The sequence below is a fragment of the Trachemys scripta genome, chromosome 24, assembly GCF_013100865.1.
Source record: "Trachemys scripta elegans isolate TJP31775 chromosome 24, CAS_Tse_1.0, whole genome shotgun sequence".
Taxonomy (NCBI): domain Eukaryota; kingdom Metazoa; phylum Chordata; order Testudines; family Emydidae; genus Trachemys; species Trachemys scripta.
This window is the reverse complement of record NC_048321.1, coordinates 7,747,502-7,764,785: the sequence shown is the minus strand read 5'-3', so window position 1 is coordinate 7,764,785 and position 17,284 is coordinate 7,747,502. Positions and strand designations below refer to the sequence as shown.

General features: G+C 46.0%; 2 protein-coding genes across 7 annotated transcripts in view; one reads left to right on the top strand and one right to left on the bottom strand.

The window, feature by feature from the left end:
- Positions 1 to 9,474, top strand: part of LOC117869711 (immunoglobulin kappa light chain-like) — a 48,674-nt gene extending 39,200 nt beyond the window's left edge. For 2 of the 4 annotated variants that reach the window (XM_034756769.1, XM_034756768.1), the window contains exons 2-7: positions 997 to 1,098; positions 2,078 to 2,686; positions 3,539 to 3,871; positions 4,483 to 4,794; positions 6,239 to 6,349; positions 8,026 to 9,474. In XM_034756769.1, coding sequence (XP_034612660.1) covers positions 2,641 to 2,686; positions 3,539 to 3,871; positions 4,483 to 4,794; positions 6,239 to 6,349; positions 8,026 to 8,114 — 891 coding nt within the window. In that variant the 5' untranslated portion in view covers positions 997 to 1,098; positions 2,078 to 2,640 and the 3' untranslated portion in view covers positions 8,115 to 9,474. Of the gene's footprint in view, positions 1 to 996; positions 1,099 to 2,077; positions 2,687 to 3,153; positions 3,257 to 3,538; positions 3,872 to 4,482; positions 4,795 to 6,238; positions 6,350 to 8,025 lie in introns of those variants that run through there. The other 2 variants (XM_034756772.1, XM_034756771.1) reach the window with 2 other exon arrangements.
- A 1,757-nt stretch (positions 9,475 to 11,231) lies between these two features.
- LOC117869663 (immunoglobulin gamma-1 heavy chain-like) lies at positions 11,232 to 16,019 on the bottom strand. 3 transcript variants are annotated; one of them, XM_034756690.1, is made up of 6 exons: positions 15,820 to 16,019; positions 14,788 to 15,129; positions 13,013 to 13,324; positions 11,966 to 12,064; positions 11,836 to 11,885; positions 11,232 to 11,348 (listed from the first exon to the last, which is right to left on the bottom strand). In XM_034756690.1, exons 1-6 carry the CDS (start codon positions 15,860 to 15,862, stop codon positions 11,301 to 11,303), a joined length of 894 nt encoding a protein of 297 aa, XP_034612581.1. In that variant the 5' UTR covers positions 15,863 to 16,019; the 3' UTR covers positions 11,232 to 11,300. The 3 variants fall into 3 exon arrangements, 2 of the variants coding, with proteins under 2 accessions (XP_034612581.1, XP_034612580.1); XR_004643837.1 differs by having other exon boundaries at positions 11,836 to 12,064; positions 15,659 to 16,019; XM_034756689.1 differs by having other exon boundaries at positions 11,836 to 12,064.
- Positions 16,020 to 17,284: the final 1,265 nt, after the last annotated feature.

The window sequence follows — 17,284 nt, the reverse complement described above, 5'->3', positions numbered from 1 at the left end:
CTTGTCCTTACATTTCAGTGTACAGTATAGAGAGCAGTATAAACAAGTCATTGTCTTTATGAAATTTTAGTTTGTACTGACTTCGCTAGGGCTTTTTATGTAGCCTGTTGTAAAACTAGGCAAATATCTAGATGAGTTGATGTACCCCCTGGTAGACCTCTGCGTACCCCCAGGGGTACACGTACCCCTGGTTGAGAACCACTGGCCTATGGCATTTTCCCCATAGTGACAACTGAACCTCAAGAGATTTGGAGGATTAGCTGGGATATGTATCTGTCTGAAATACTTTGGGTTGTGATTCTGCAGTCCTCACTCAGGAAAAATTTCCACCTACATCAATGGGAATTTTACCTAATGAAGCAACAGGTACTAGCCCTGAGTTTGGAAATAGGGCTGAAAAATCTGATCCCAAGAGACTCTCCGCTCTTTGTTTGAGTCTGGCCGGAAATACTGTGACTCTCTGCATGGCTTATCTATTTTTGTTTTCAGCTCGGAGCAGGGAGACAGGAAACAATTTTCTCAACTTCACCAAAGGGGGTGTTTCAGTTTGGGTTTAGCTCTAATTTAGTGCAAATCATTTACATATCTCTCACCATCACCTGAATGTATCTCATTTAAATAATTCATATCCGTCTTACTAATGTTACCCAGAAAGCCTCTTTAAACTATTTCCAACAATGACCTTCCCGTGAACGCTCCCGCGTGATGTAACATATAGTTGTAAAGTGGGGGTCCAACTCTTTAATGAATGAATTTGATTTAGCCTTAGCTGCAACCCGACAGAGGGGTTGACCTTTCCTTGCAGCATAGGCATCGGCCTGCCTTTGTCCAAGTGCTGCGGAGAAGAACTGGTCACAAACTGGGGTGATTTTTACAAAGACATTTTTGACGTTTTGTAGGAAAAACCTAAAACTTTTTGGTTTTCGGGTTTTCAACAAATAGTCAAAATTTTCCGAGGAAAGCAGATATTTTTTCAGCAAAAAAAATGTCTTTCAGATCCACTTTTCCACTGAAAATGGTTGCGATGGAAAATCTCCCATCAGCCTCAAGGTCCTGCTGAGCTCCTTACTAATTTGACGTGTCTGAGTAGCACCACTGGTGAGAAAGGCCCCTTTCCACTTTGAGCTTGGTAGGAGACTTCACCCTTTCTTTCAGATGATGAACTAACTGGCCATAGTGACCCACATGTTCACTGGTTTAGGGACAGACAGAGGAAACAAGAGGTGGGTTAAACAAGCAACAAACTAAATGTCATGGCACAGATAAGGAGGAGATAGCCAGAAAGAAGATCAGTAGTAATGGAAGAGCCCGATAACAGGCAGAGAGGGGCATTATATCCTCCTTGTGATGGGGTGTATAGACCCTACAAGACAGCAGACACTAAAGGGTTAAGACAGGAAGCAATCACTTCCCCAGCGGCAGCTAAATGGCAGGTTTAACAGCTGGGATAAAAAGCTGCAACCCGGCTGGAGTGGGGCAGCTGCCAGAGAGATTCTGGGTACGTCTACACTGCATGGCTGATCCAGGTCAGCTGACACAGGGTTGCAGGGCTCGGGCTGCAGGGCTATAAAATCTCAGTGTAGACGCTCGGGCTCTGAGACCCTCCTCTCTTGCAGGGTCTCAAAGCCTGGCTCCAGCCTGAGCATCTATACTGAGATTGTCTAGCCTCACAGCCTGAGCCCTGCAAGCCCGTGTCAGTTGACCCTGGTTCTGAGACTTGGCGCCGCAGGTTTTTTATCGTAGTGTAGATGTACCCAGAGAGGGACGGGGGGGGGAGGAGCTCCACAGGGTCAGATGGGAAAAAACTGCCCAGGCAAATGAATTCCCTGCCAGTAGCTGTCAAGTACCGAGGTAGGAAGCAGCTCAGAGAGGCAGTCGGAGATTTAAAAAAAACAAGTCTTTTTGACTGCCTAACCTAGGATCCCTGGTCTGGCACCCAGAGGAAAGGGCATGCCTGGGTCCCCCTGCCATCCCCTCGTGGAAGGGGGTAGAGATTGATGAGACACCAGACGTGGGTGGCAGCACTAACTTTACTTTTTGTTCCTGCTTTAATTTCTTTTGCTTCTGCCTGCTGAAGAAGGGACTGAAGAAACCTGTAAAAGGGCCCCACCAGAACCAGGGGTAGGAGAAGCCCTAAGGCAAGGATTCCACCGGGGACCAGCAGAACTGTGGGGTGAGGTCCCGTGCAACCCCTGAAGGAGAGAGACCCGGCTGGAGTCTCGGAGGAAGGTTGAGTGATACAGTTTCCATCCCAGAATGGAGTACAAGAAACTGAGGCAGGGATGCAACTATGATTCTACAATGGACCACCAGGGGGCACTCCAGGACCGAGTCCCCCACCACTTCGCACCTCAGTCAGGCCACGTGCCATGACATAGGTGGCATAGCAGGTTCTCATAAAACCCATGACACCTCTACAGCCTCGTAAATGCGATGCCAAAAAGGACCAATGCTGCACAGATTCATGCCCCAGTGGGTGTTCTGGATGTGCACAGGTTGCAGGATTGGATCCAACCTGCAGAGTAAGAAGATTGGTGACATGGCAAAGTCCAACCTCTCCCATATTCTGGAAATACAGAAAAGGAGGCATTAGTTCTGTCATTTCTGAAACAAGCTGCGGCTTTCACTTTGGTGATTTAAATGGTGACTAAAGTCCTCCGAGCCTGGCCTCCAAATGTCATTACTGGTTAGTGTCATGCTGTCAGGAAATACAGCAGAAGGATGGGTGGGTGCAGGAAGTAACTCCCTCATTTTTTCATGCCATATGCTGGATGCATTGTACCTTGCAACACTGGCACGTTAACCAACATTGCAAACTATTCTGACCCTTTAGAACCCAACACTGCGTGCTGTATTTGGTAGAATATTTTCTTCTGTGTTGTCCGATCTTTGGGTATTTATACTTATAATCATTATGAGCCAAATTTTCAAAGGCATCAGAATTAAGGGCATAAATACCATAGAAAATCAATGCAACTTTGATGCTTTTGAAAATGTACCCTATAGTATCTCGGGGTCTGATATTAATTCATCAACAGTCAGCAAGAAATACAGCATCCTTTGTGGGTTCCTCCCCCCTCACCTGCCCTCCCCCATCCCCCGACCCTAGTCAGTTGATAGCCATCTACACCACAGCACACTCTCCTGGGCCGTGTTCTTCATCAGAAATGACCCTTCACTGAAGCAGCGTGTCAGACTTTCGTTGTGTTTTCTACAAACATGCTCTTTGCCAAGTATCTGATTTTCTCTTCCATGGGTAAAACTCCTTGTGTTACTGAACAGCATTCAGAAAATAGTCAGTGCAAGAGGATGTGGACGTTTGTGGGAGCTTAGCAGAGTTTTGCTGCAGTTTAGATGCACTTCCATTCACTTGTGCTAGCTTTAGCATGGTTTCTAGTAGTCACGCTGCAGCCACTTTTACAGAGCATAAGTATTAGCAGACGAAATAAGTTTTATTCCGGAACTATCCCATTTGTCTATGGCAGAGAGAGATCCAATGAAAGCGACTAAAACGACATAATCTGTTTTATTTCTGCAGTGTTGGGAGCACAGTTATCTCTGTACCCGACTCAGCAATTCCTGTTTGTCGGAATTAGTGCTACGGCAAAGATCCCCTGTTCTTCCAAAGAAAAACTGGAAGGAGGTGGCATTTCGGTTTATTGGTACAGGAGAAGAGAAGGCGAGGGGCCCACCTGCATCAAGAAATGCTTAAATGATCAAAATGTAAGTAAGTTTGCCTGCAAACCCGAGACACACGGCATGACACTGGAAATCTACAACGTCCAGCAGAACGAGTCTGGTGACTATTACTGTGCTGTTAAAACCAGCAGCTATCTGATTTTCGGCAATGGATCCACACTGATTGTTGGAGGTAAGGAAAGATAATGGTGTAACTCAAGGGGAAAAGTGATTAACAATGCAGAGATGTTAAAAAAAAACCCAGGAAAATGGAACATGGTCCAACTTTCAAAGCTGAACTGGTTGAAAAGGAGAAACTAAGCTGAAAAATAACAACTAAATGGAGCCGCTTAGAAGCAGATTCTGCATTTTTAGGGGACTCAATTAAATTTTTTCCTTTAATGGTCAAATATGGCAGATTTTGTAAAAAAAAAAAAAAAAAAATAAACCCACTTCCCTCATACCTTGTGCTTTTCACCAGTAGATCCCAAAGCACTTTAGTTTTACCCTCATAATTATTTATTGCTGCCAGATTGTTTTGGACCTAACAGCCACAAATACATTGAGTAAGATTTATTCTTTTCTTTTTGCAGAATTTTTTACTTTGAAGGAATCCCCATCTCCTGAGATTAACATTCCTAACGGCCGGTCCGTTACACTAGTGTAATTGTATTGACTTCAGTGGAAGTGTACAATTGTAACAAAGTAAAATTGGTGCCTTTAATTAGATAATAAACAGATGGTAGGTCTGTTGTGAGTCAGACGCAGGATGGAACAATAAATTCTCTGCTTTATTCTGCTCAGACAGCTACACCACCAGCAGCTGGGTTTTGCTTCTGGTTCCATCTCCCCACGGCCTCATCTCCACTGGGATGGTTGATCTGGCTTGCATTGTCCACGGAGTCTCCAACCCAGTCCAAATTTTCTGGAATATTTCTGGGGATCGGCAGGAACAAGCACTAATGCGATCACTGAAAGCAAAGGATGGATCCTTAATGCTCATAAGTCACATTAGCATCCCAAAAGACACCTGGACCAATGTGAAAATTTTCACGTGTGAAGTCAAATTCAACTCTTCTGGCAGCAGAGTTAAGAAAAGTGCCAGGTATTTTGAACGTGAGTGATTTTATATTTGCTTCTGGAACTAAAAGAAATCACGACTTTACTTAACCTGCCAGGCGAGTAAATAACAGATGACACAGAGAGAAGGCTGAAGTGTTTAATGCATTTTTTGCTTCAGTCTTCACTGGAAAGGTTAATTGTATCCAGTTGCTTAACACAATAAATATTAACAAAAAGGAGGAAGGATCTCAGGCCAGAGTAGGGAAAGAACAGGTTAAAGAATATTTAGATAAATTGTATGTATTTAAGTCAGAGGGGCCTGATGAAATTCACCGTAGTGTGGTAGAGAGAGAGTGCTTGGAGCACTGGGCCTAGTTCAAGACCTGAGGCCGGACCTAGAGGCTGTGAACCAAAGTCAGGCTATGTATTAAAGCAGATGCTTACAAGTTCACTGTCAGGTACATGAACTTGGCAAAGTTGCTAAAACATAGCAAGTAGGAAGTACTAGGCACTAGCTATTTACGTAAATACATTCCAGAAGGCTAGTACATATCCACCCTAATCTAGTACAAGATGAGATGGTTTGACAGAATAACAAATAAGGATGTTTTGTCCGAGATATTAGGAACAAGATACAAGGGGAAGTAACAAAGAGATGCCACGAGACACATAAGGTGGTACGGAAGTTGTTTATCTCCGTTGTTTGTCTGTGTCTATAAATGTTGGGGGACCTTGCCTTAATCCTTTGTGCGGCCGAGGGGACAGCAGAAATTCCCACTGCTGACTGAGCTGCTCCTTGCTAGGGGGCACTCATTGGTTAATGTACTTGTGTGAGTCGTTAGGACTGTGACTTGAGGACATTAAACCTGGCCGAGTGCCTTTGTCACCGAGCTGTGCCTATAGTCTTTCCCTCTGAGCAATGTAGAGAGCTGCTGAATTCACAGGCTGCGCTCTCTGCTGGTGCTGATAACGCCAGAGCTCCAGGGACAGGAGCCCTGAGCAGCCGTAACAGCTCAGCAGCCTTGAGTGTCACAGCAACAACGTTCCACCCTTCCACCCCTAGGATACTTAAGGAAGTAGCTGATGCAATCTCATTAGTGATCATCTTCGAGAATGCACGAAGATGTTTGTAACTTTGAGGTTCTAGTGTAGTTAAGAACTTGAACATGCTACCTAGGGAGGTTGTGGAATCCCAGGAGGTTTTTAATAACCGGTTGGACAAACACCTGTCAAGCACGGTCTAGGTTTGCTTGACCCTGCCTCAGCACAGGGGCCTGGACTTGAGGTCTTCTCACGGTCCCTTCCAGCCCTACATTGCTCTGATCCTATGACTTGTAAATTACATGGGTGGAATCCTGGCCCCACTGAAGTCAATGGCAAAAATCCCATTCGCTTCAATGGAACCAGGTTTGTAAATTAAGCCAACGAGTTTAACGAAACGGTGCAAACGTGACTGTCCCAACTCCTGATGATCCGCCGGAGTCTGCTTCCTCCACAGTCCATCCCAGCGGGTGTGTGCCGCAGATATTGCACCACGTGGTGGCAGTTTTCCTGGTGGGGTTGATGGTGTCTCTGAGTCTGGCTTGGATTCGCTGCTGTTCCAGTCCAGGTAATCAACACATCACCGTCCATGCTAGATGGAGAGACCTATAGGCTCAGCAGCCCTATTCATATTTGGGCTGACTTCTCGCACAGACACAAACTGAAAACAGTTCTATCAGTCCCTTCTGCTCGGCCTTGCTGAACATGTATTCCTTCCTGCTGCTCAGCAACTCTTCGGTAGGGAAAAGCCCTATATTCAACCAGGAATACATGTTCAGCAAGGCCGAGCAGAAGGGACTGATAGAACTGTTTTCAGTTTGTGTCTGTGTGAGAAGTCACTGTTGCATCTGAGGACTGACACACTATTTAGATCAGTCATCGTTTGCTTTATCACCCAGGGCCAATTTCTACCTGAAACAAGCAGGTGAAACTCCCATGGGAATCTCTGGGCAAATTCCATTGGGATGTAAATTACACAGCAGAGGCCTGGTTACCCCATGAGTTGTAAATGCACAACTCCCAATGAAATAGCAGGATAATCTGACTCTGGGTGTAAATTGGCGAGAAAACACGTGTAGGGGGTGAAGCGGTTTAACTTGCACCAATGGGCCTATTGCCATTCTTTTGACTCAAGCGGCCAGTCAAATTTCAGGGCCTTCGGGTTCCAGCTGGAAGTAGAAATGGATAGACTCTAGTGTTTTCTTTGTTCATTCCTTGTAAATAAACAAGATTGCATCAAAGTCCTGCTTCTCAAATGCATGAGGAACCAAGAACAAAATGGGAAGTTTCTAAGGGCATGGCTACACTTGCAGATGTAGAGCGCTTTGAGTTAAACCCGCCTTCAGAGAGCACAGTAGGGAAAGCGCTGCAGTCTGTCCACACTGACAGCTTCAAGCACATTGGCGTGGCCACATTTGCGGCACTTGCAATGGCATTGGGAGCGGTGTATTATGGGCAGATATCCCAGCATGCAAGTGACTGCAATGTGCTTTTCAAATTGGGGTGGGGCAAGGGAGTGTTGTGTGTATGTGGGGGGGAGAGAGTGGGTTTTTAGAGGGCTGAGCGCATGTCAGCATCCTGTCTTGTAAGTTCAGACAGCAGCAGACTCCCTCTGCTCTCTGCCTCTGCTTCTCTGTTCTTGTCTGTTCTCAGTTTCTGTGCATTTTCCCTGCATACACCCCACACAAGCAATACTCAGCAAACCCCCTCTGCCTGCTTAGTCAGCATGGGTTCATAACTCCCTTTTGCTGTAGGTGGGGGCATTCTGCTTAATTCATCCCGAGAGCTACCTTAATTGAAGGGTGCATTCACACCTAATCGCAGCAGAGGTTTGTAATCCAAACTTTCGAATACCTCTCAGCATAACGCTACTGTTTGCTGGTTGTGCAAAAGGAGTGAATTTAGGATGCAAACTATTCACCACTATAATTCTCCTGGAGCTGGATTTACACCCTGGATGAATTTGGCCCATTCCGTCTGTTTTGGGAATACGGTAAAGGAGGGAGAACTGCAGCCTCAGGGGAGTTAAAAGGTGCATTAAAAACTATCTGAATCCTAAACTCTGTTTTCAGCCATGTGCTGAACTCTTAAAGCAAGGTTTCCACAATGGTTTATGTGCTAATAATGTGCACTGTTTGCAAGAGAAGCAATAAATATTAGTAACCTGTTTGAAACGGTGTCAAACTCGAACAGTTATCTGACCTTCCCTGGAGGTGACTAATGGTACGAAATGTTGTCAAACAGGCTCAAAGGGTTTATGCCCGAGTGAAGTTTCAGTCAAGGAATCACAACCAGATCAGGATGCAGTGGCTGATGGACGAGAAAAATCCTAACCCACACTGAGATCCGAGCCTGGAAACTCACAGCTGGTTCGCTGCTGACCTCAACGACGGCAGCCATTTTGTAAGATGGTGTCTTTCTGTAAAAGCTGTTGGTTTGTTTTTACTGCTTCTGCTCTTCACCGCTGCTGCATGTGGCTCCGTTGCAAAATATAATTAAAAAGTAACCCGACTTGTCCACCTCCTAGAGTATAAATAGCAGGAAGTCACAGAAAGAACCAAACCCACGGAGGTGAGAGATTTCCTGCTGCGATAGGCAAGACATTGTCATGCCTGTGAGGGGGCTGCTGGCCCCTTCCTGACACTTACTGGGGTTCTTTGGTCGGCCCTTTCCCACTACCAAAAGAAAGGGGACGGGCCGATGAGAAACTGACAGTGCTCGGGGTCAATGGGGAGAGGCCGATGCACCAAGTCAGCTAGATTGACAGGGCAGGCAGGCCAATGAGGGAGCCAGGAGCCTGGAGGGCCCGTCCTCCGTCTGAGGTTTACCTGCCTACGGCAGACTGAGTAGGGCCGAGCTAAGGGGAGAGCAGCAGCCGGAGCTGAGGTCGAGGCAGAGGGGTCAGGGAGCAGCCCAGATGGCAGAGCTGGGCTGGGGGCAGAGCTGGGCTGGGGGCAGAGCAGACCAGCCGCTGACAGGGAGCCGGGCTGAGCTGCAGCGGGGAGCTGCTGGGCCGGAGCTGGGGAGTGGACGCCGGCCCCGCCGCACGTAACACTGAGCCGAGCGCGCTGAGCGGCTGGCGAGAGTGAGGGGGACTCTGGGCGCAGGGAGACGTCGCCAGACAAGAGGTCTTGCAGGCCAGACTCGGAGCAGGGACATGAACCCGATGGGATGGCTGGTGCTGGGGAGAAGGGTCCTGCCATCTAGATCCTGAGGGCGAGTAGCCACCCCCAAGGCAGGTGTCTGACTCGGGGTATCACCGCAGCACAGCCAGGGCCTGGGACGTGTGAGGAACAGACTGTGAGCTCCTCTGACATCCCAGAGTCTCCTGTGTCCACTAGGTGGAGTTCCTTGTTCCCTTTAACCTTTCCCATTTTTTCCCCAATTTTCTTTTACAGTTGTTGTTTAGTGGATTGCATTGGGTTTGAACTATCTGTATTGATCCGGGGGTCAGGGAAGCGTCCGGTGTGGAGAGAGGAACCCAGAGTGCGGACACCCTCTCCCCTGTCCCGTGCAGCAAAGTCCTCACATCCTCGACAAGACTGGGGTTTCAGCCTCCCAGGAATCCTGGGCCCAGCCTTGTTGGCGTTTTGCCGCATGGGAGACTGGAAAGGGAGTCCTCAAGGTCAGACAGGCCTCTGAGTAAAGGGAGTTGGAGTGAGGACTCAGATCCGTTCGATGGTCAATTCCATTGAGTTATGAGCCAGGAAAGTTTCCCACTTCCTCCCTGAGCTCAGTTACTCAGGCTGGGTGCTAGTAATAGGAGTTGGGACGTAGGGCCTGCCTTATTCACACAGGCAGTCACAGGGAACTCAGCTACTCTCATGTCTAATCCGAGTCCTTAGTGGTGTCGAAAGGGGAGGTGGGAGGTTGTACCCACGAGAAACTGAACATTCACCTGATTGGGTGTGAGACTCAGGTGTGTTACCAGTGGCACAAGGAGGACCAGAAAAACCTAGATGCAGAACCAGCCGTGGCCCCCTGACGCGCACAGCAGATGGAAGGGGCAGAACCAGACAGAAGTGACGCTTTCCAGTTGGGTGGAGACTGCTTCCTAGGAGCTGCCATCAGCAGGACCGTGCCGCCTGGCCAGCAGTATCGTTCCATGGTGTGAGGGGAGATTATAAATGGGAAACTGTGTCTGAACGGAGCTGTGTGAGGTCAGGCTCTCTCCGCATCCCTGTCCTAGAGCAGCTACTCCAACGAATTCCTTGGGAGACTGCTGCTTTTCCTGAAGGGGTCGATCCACAGGGCCAGGTGCCAACACCCGTCTGTCTTCTCTCAGTAACAATGCTTTATCAATGGGAGGGGCTCCCCCAACCACGGAGCCTGCACATGCCGCCTGGTTTGATACTAACTCCTCATTTTGAATCTGTAATTCTAAATGTTGCTCATTAAAAAATATGCCACTTCCTCCCTCGTGTTTCAGTTCCTTTCTCTAGCAGCTGATGCATGTCGCTCAGCGTATTATATGTGACAGGTGACTTCTACATTCTTTGGGCCAGTTCTGCTCTCACTGACGCTGGTGTATACCAGTAGAGAGGAACTCTGCTGAAGGCAGTGGAGTTACTCTGGGTTTACAGGGGGTCACTGAGAGCAGTAGGTGCCTTTTGTATTTCATTTAGGGCCAGGCGATGAACCTCTCACTCCCATTAGGGAGCCATTATTCACAGCGGGAGTGCCACTGAAGTTCCAGGGACTGCTCACATCCGAAACGTCTCACCAGTGTGGGTACAAGTGTTACAGTCTGACCCTTAACATCCATGTTCTGTTACTGGCTGCTAAACCAGCCCTGTGGCTCACCACAAGTGATAATAGCTCACCTTAACTGATCACTCTCCTTATAGTGTGTATGGTAACACCCATTGTTTCATGTTCTGTGTGTGTGTGTGTGTGTATATCTTCCTACTGTATTTGCCACTGCATGTATCCAAAGAAGTGAGCTGTAGCCCACGAAAGCTTATGCTCAAATAAATTTGTTACTCTCTAAGGTGCCACAAGTCCTCCTGTTATTTTTTGTAGTAAATATGAACATATAGGCCTGATTTTGATCTAAGTACTGACCCCAATGCCACAGCATGGCCAGCCTTGGGCTGGGATCCCTTTAGATTACTCCCTCCATACACGGTGAGTGCTTGGATGGGAAACCTCCTCCAGTATAGGAAGTAGCTTCACAAATTCAGTGGGTGACACTTTCACCCTCAATCAGAACCAAATTCCCAACATGGTGATAGGGGGTGCCGTGGTGCAGGAAATGGCACCTTCCAGTCAATATGTAAATCCAATGCCCCCTCAACCTACAGTCGCTCCTGCACAACTTTCTTGCAAGAATGGAGGTGTCAACCCAGAATATGGGTTCAGAGAAATGACCGTGGAAGGATTTGTATTTCAAGGAAATTCATATAACATTATAGCACATTACAAACATGAGACTTTCTCTATTTCTCCCGCTTTCTCTTTCGTTCTTTCTTTCTGCATCTCCTGTTTTAAAAAACATAAGCCATTTTTGTGAGACTTAGTTACCGGGGAGCATTTCTGTTACTGTACATCAGAGTCGCATATTCAGTCTGAAACAGAAAAAGGAAAGATCAGATATTTATTAATTTTATTTGGAAAGTTCAAAAGGCATCAACTGATCAGGTTTTGTTTTATAAGAATGTGAAAAACATATTTCAGCGGTGTAGATTTCTTGGTTGTGGTCTTTTGTCCTGGTAGCTGAGTTCAGTGGCTGGATGGTGTTGGTGGCTTGTGATATACATAAGGTCAGACTAGACGTTCTGGTGGTCACTTATAGAAATATACACTGCCCTATTTCACCATCCCTGACCTGCAGCCACCTCTTGGGTGAAACCCAGCAGGTCTTTGGTACTAATAACCCTACACAACACTTCTACTAGAAGAGCAGAGAAGAATAAATACAAATGAAACCTCTGTGAATTCAGGAGGCAACGTGTAGACACTAGGGTTGGAAATTGGCCAAGACACTGGTTCTAATCCCCTGTTGTTAATACATTGTATCTTTCTAACATACCAATGATGGAAAAAGCGGTTTACCTGTGGCATCTGCCTCATAGGTATTTGATTCCCTCTTTGCACAGCTCTCCCTGATGGATGAAACAGACAAAGAGACAGTTATAGAGATGTGTGATGGGTTTCTGCTTTATAGCAGTTATGACTGAGTTACCTCTGATGGGGCACTTTCTCCAGAGCAAGATCAACAGCTGTATCAGGAGAAGGATAAAGATACAGGGCAGCCCAGCATAGAACACAATCATACAGTTTCCTGCAGAGAGAAGAGACGCTGAGAATGGAAAACTGCTAGCAAAACAGATGGGCAAAAGGAGGTCTTTTCCCCAGAACTCCACGTTCATTCCTCTGTGCTCTGTAGCATGTTGCCCATCTGTATATGGAGGCAGTGGGATGTGCCTCCATATACAGGGACAGCAGCCTTGCAAAAATTGTAGTAGCCAGCCATGTCAGCAAAAATTGACATCATTGCCCAACAGCGATACCTGGTAACAGTGTAGACCAGCCCTACTCCGGCTGGCCTGTACTGGACATCATTTCATTGAGCCATTTTAGTCTGAGACCTCCTGCTCCAGTGATGAGTGCAACAGAATCAAGTTATTTATAGGGGATAGCTCAGAATCCTAGAGGCCAGAGATGGAGACGACCTTGTTTCATTGGGTGCCCTCTAGCTCCCTCCTGACCACTGCAGGATTTTTCCCTATATTATAATGGCTAATGTTTGTCCAGTCCTCTTTATTGGGGCTTTCAGCCCTGCCTCTGGGCATCTATTCCATTATCTGTTAGATCTTGCTGTCAGGAAGCCATTCCTGACATTCATCCCGCTGTTCCCTTTGTTGTTCTTCCCCTTTGGCTCATCTCAAGTGACCCTTCTGTGTCCTTACTGTGCTTCAGGCTGCTTGACCAGAAACCCAGTTCACACCACTAAGGGTTGAGAAAGGAAGGTTTTCAGAAGGGGTGGGAAAGGTGGGTGACGGGGGAGTGACCGTAACTGTCTGTCCCATACCTCAAGCACCTTCTCAGTGGTTTCCAAAACCTCGGCTTGCTCCCATTAGTTATCGTTCCCCTGAGCCATCTCATGTGATTCTGTCTATTTCTCTAGCTTGGAGTAATGTCGCTGACTCTTGGTGCCTAGATACCACGGGGAGGGGCATAGCATAAATGCCCCAGTAGTTAGGTTAGGTTTGATTATAGGATACTGAACCTGTTTCCTTGGAGACTGTAGCACTGATGCTTCTCCCCTCGCTGCTCTCTTTGGCTGTACAAGTGCAAATCGTCTCCTGCTTCCACGTCTCAGAAGGGATTGTCGTTAGGCTCCAAACACTAAAGACCCCTTTTCCGTCTATGGCTCCAGCATCTGTCTGACCCTCAGATGCCTCCTCACCAGTGTCCCAGAGAACTTCACTCCAGGGAGGAGTGAAATCTGAGAGCAGGCAGAGCAGAGGAATGATGGGGGGAAGCTCAGCATCCTCTTGTGTGGAGGGCACCAGGATGGAAAGTCTCGGCTCGGAGCCATCTAAAAGAGAGTTGAGTCACCGAAACGAGAGGTCGGAAAGACCTGTTAGTGGTGGCTCAGCTAGTCCATATCCTGCTGCTACCCCTACCCGACCAATGCAGCCTGTTTCTAAAGCTTTGTCTCTGCTGCTTTCAATGTCTTACTCTAGCGGTTTTCAACCTTTTTTTCATTTGAGGACCCTTAAAAATTTTGAATGGAGCTGTGGACCCCTTTGGAAATCTTGGACTAGTCGGGTCTGCAGAGCACAGGTTGAAAACCACTGTCTTACACTATGGGGCATCCACCTTGGGAGACTCCCACAATCCATTGCTCTTCAGAAGTTTGTACGGATATGATCATCAAGGATGATTTGCTCGGTGCCGACAGTGTGTTTGGTTAGGTAGAAATGCAGAAAAAGAGTTGGTCAAGTCTGGTGGTGAGGACACCGGACCAGGAGTCAGGAGGCCAGAGCTCCTTTCCCAGCTTTGTGTCTGACTTGCTCTGTAACCTTGGAAACAAGTTCATATTGCATCTGTGCCTCATTCCCCAAATGTAAAGTTAAGGAAACACGACTTAGTCACATTTGCAAAGTGCTTTGAGATCTATGGATGAAAAGCCTGATAGAGGAGCCTTTCTTGCCTAAATATTATAGTCAGTCTACAGTTTCCTATTATTACATTCATCCCATTTGCCAGAGATACAGCCTCCAGTAGCACACAAAGTAATTCCATGCCTTCTCTTTTATGTAGTCTTTGGAATATTTGCACAGTGTGGATCAAAAGTATATAGACATTACTACTTGTACATTGAATTATTATGTTCAATTCATACTGTGCTGCTTGAGACGATGAATAGTCCCCTGTATGAAGACATTGGGGAAATCATTTCATGAAGCCTGGTGAATGCCTGAAAAAGAACCTGATTAATATTAAAGTCTTAATAGGATAGCAGGAGAGTTGAAACATACCCCATGTCCTAGGCTCAGACAGTTTCAATAGGAATCATCAGCAAGTGTGACTATCAAATCTGATTCCTAATGTAACATACCAACTAGAAGTCAGGGAAATAACACCTAGCACCGATGTGGTGCTTTTCATCCATAGATCTCAAAGTGCTTTAACACAGGAGACTCATTGTCCCCATTATACAGACGAGGAATTTGAGATGCAGAGAAACCCAAGGTCAGATTTTCCAAAATGTCCCAGGTTTTGATCAGAGTGTTTTAAAAGTCTGATAATTTATTTAGGCACCTAAAGGGGAGCTGATTTCTTTTAAAGATCTCACCCCCTCTGTGCCCAGTGTTTCAGGAATAGAACCCAGATCTCCTAATTCCAAACCCTATGCCCTGGTCACTGCCTGGACCATGCTGCCTCTATGCACAAATGCCAACGGCTTAAAGCTGAAACAGGAGGATTGGTCACAATTTAGCCAAAAAAAGACACCTAGCATTAGGTTATCATTGATCTAAGCTGCTAAAAACTCACCTGTGACAATTAGTCTGGTCCCAGTCCCGAAGTTGGGCTGTAGATACACAGAGGCAGAGAGGCCACAGTAATAAACCCCCGAGTCTTCTCTTTGTACGTTACTGATAAGTAGAGCAAACATGTTTGCCGTAATGTTCACTTTACTCGAGTATTTTCCATCTAAAGATTCAGACTCAGAACTCTGATGAATCCCATGTAAACTTCCATTCTGTTGTTCCTTGTACCACCGAACTCGCCATTCTTCTTCTGATATTCTACAGTCCAGATGCGCAGTCTGTCCAGAAGTCAGCCACAGCTGTGCTGGGCTTTGCTGGATTTGTATCCCTTCTTCCGAGGCAGCCACTGTACAGGGGAAGAAAGGAGTGTGTTAATACAGTGAGTACTGGACAAGCCGGGGCTTTTGCAATACACTATACAGAGCAGATGACCCAAGAATAACACAAAGCACATATTTATTAAATATTAATTTTAATTTTTCTCTATTTGTTTTGTTAGGATTCATGTAGCCTGTGCAGGAATTAATGTAATGTAACAACAAAAAGCAACCTCAGAGTTCAGAACCCAGGAGTACATACTTCCAGTTCCCAGCACTAATCACCAGGCTACATGTTCCCACTTGTACTTACCAAAATCAATGGTAAAAAACCTTCATTTGGCTACAATGTACATGGGAGAGGCTTTTACTAACATAGCCCTTTGTGTTTCAAATTCTCCCTTTGATCATTCTGCAGAAAAATACATCAGCCCGTATGTAAGACATTAGCATAAAAGAAATAGATTTTGCACCCCAATCCAGGATATTAACCAGAAACTATTCTCAAGGTGTTAATCTCTGGCATTCAGGTTATTTTAAAATAGAATATTTCCTCACCTTTCTTTAGATTTCAATTGATGGACTAAAAGATGTGAATTTCTCTCTCACCAGGTTGATGTTAGAATCTCTTGGAATTGCAGAAGGATGTTATGTATAAAGTTAATTGTTTGTAGCCTGGTAGAGAACAAGCATGAAATAAATCAGGCTAAAATACTTACTCCGCAGATAGACTAGAATCATCCCAACTACGTGGTAGGACATCTTGTGCCTTTCTTCAGTAATGAATAGGTGATGCTGTGAGACAGACGCCTGCTAGCTAATGGATCTCTTGATGAAAGACTTTGTCACGTGGAGAGGAAAATGTTCTGCTTCCTTTTAAAGATCTGTGGGGCAACATGCATGACAAAGGAAGAAGGTCAGGAGATATTAATAACCCCATTCAAAACCAGCAGAGCAAACCTGGGAGAAAATATTCCTTTGCCTCCAAAATCTATAAGAGAAGAAATTCAAGCTCAGAGTGGGTATTAGCATGGTGTGTGTCTCAGATGGAATATTTGTGTTATAATTGGATGCCCATAAGAAGACATTCTTCTGACTACAATTCAGGTGGAACATTTTCTGTGCTTCAGGGATTCATAAGGTCAGATGGTATTAGCATCAATAAAACGGCATAAAAAGGTTCATGAAAACTGTGTTAAAATTGTGATTTATCACTTTTAATTTCAGGGGGTTTTCCTGGTCCTGCATGATGTCTGTGGGGAAGTGTGCAATCTGGGAGTAGCAGCAGTCAGTCTGGAAAAGAGTCAGCCTAGAACAAGGTAGGTGAATTTTTCCTCTCTGCCTTAGGGAGCAGCCTGCTTTGTCTCTCTCTGTTTTTGGTTACTGTGTGTTATCATTCTGGAGTCTAATAATAAAAGTAGTCTTAGGTTGCAAACTTTCAGCAAGAGTATTTGATGTTTATTATCTAACTTCTCTATTGTATGTGTGAACAACCACCAAGAGGCACATAACATGATTTTAGCAAAGGATGGAGGAAACCAACAAACAGGCTCATTGGGCATTCTGGAAAGGGTGAAATTAGCAAAAATACACCTTAACTTCTATGTTTCATTATTACAATAGATTAAGAAAAGGACTTGGGGTGGGGCGGTTTGGGAAAGCAATGAATGGGGCTAGAATATGAAAGTGTGGTGAAGTCACCCCACTCTGGAAAATTTGGGGCAAAACCTACTTTTAGGACACTTATTTCAGATATGTGCATAATGCATGTTCCTTAATGTAATATGCAAAATGCCTCATAGAGAGAGCCAAATGAAATGCTCACTGAGAGATTCCAAATCCATCCCTTCTAAACAGTTGTCACCCCCACAGTCTGTGGCTTGTCTTGACTTGAACATTAAGGCGGAGAGTTGCAAAGCTCCATCGGGGATTTGATTGGCCAGATGAATTGAGCATCGAAATTGCCCTTTCAAACCTCAGCCTCAATAAAACCCTACTGCAAATCAGGGCCAGAGCCTCTGTGCGCCCACTCTCCTGTTATCCCAAGCTCATCTTCTGGCCATTTATAAGCTGGCCCAGCCTGGAGGCTGCTCTAAACTGCACCAGCAGGTCATGACTCCCAAAGAGCCATTTGCCAACTGGGGAGACCCCGAGTGCAGACTGCTCCGGCCACATGCCAAGGGC

Excerpts from the sequence above, each read along its gene's own strand:
- LOC117869663 (XM_034756689.1), bottom strand. The coding sequence starts at position 15,862 with ATGTCCTACCACGTAGTTGGGATGATTCTAGTCTATCTGCGGA. Across the intron at positions 15,130-15,819 it reads GATTCTAGTCTATCTGCGGA|TGGCTGCCTCGGAAGAAGGG; the intron begins GTAAGTATTTTA and ends TCCCCTGTACAG. Across the intron at positions 13,325-14,787 it reads GACCAGACTAATTGTCACAG|ATGGCTCCGAGCCGAGACTT; the intron begins GTGAGTTTTTAG and ends ACTCTCTTTTAG.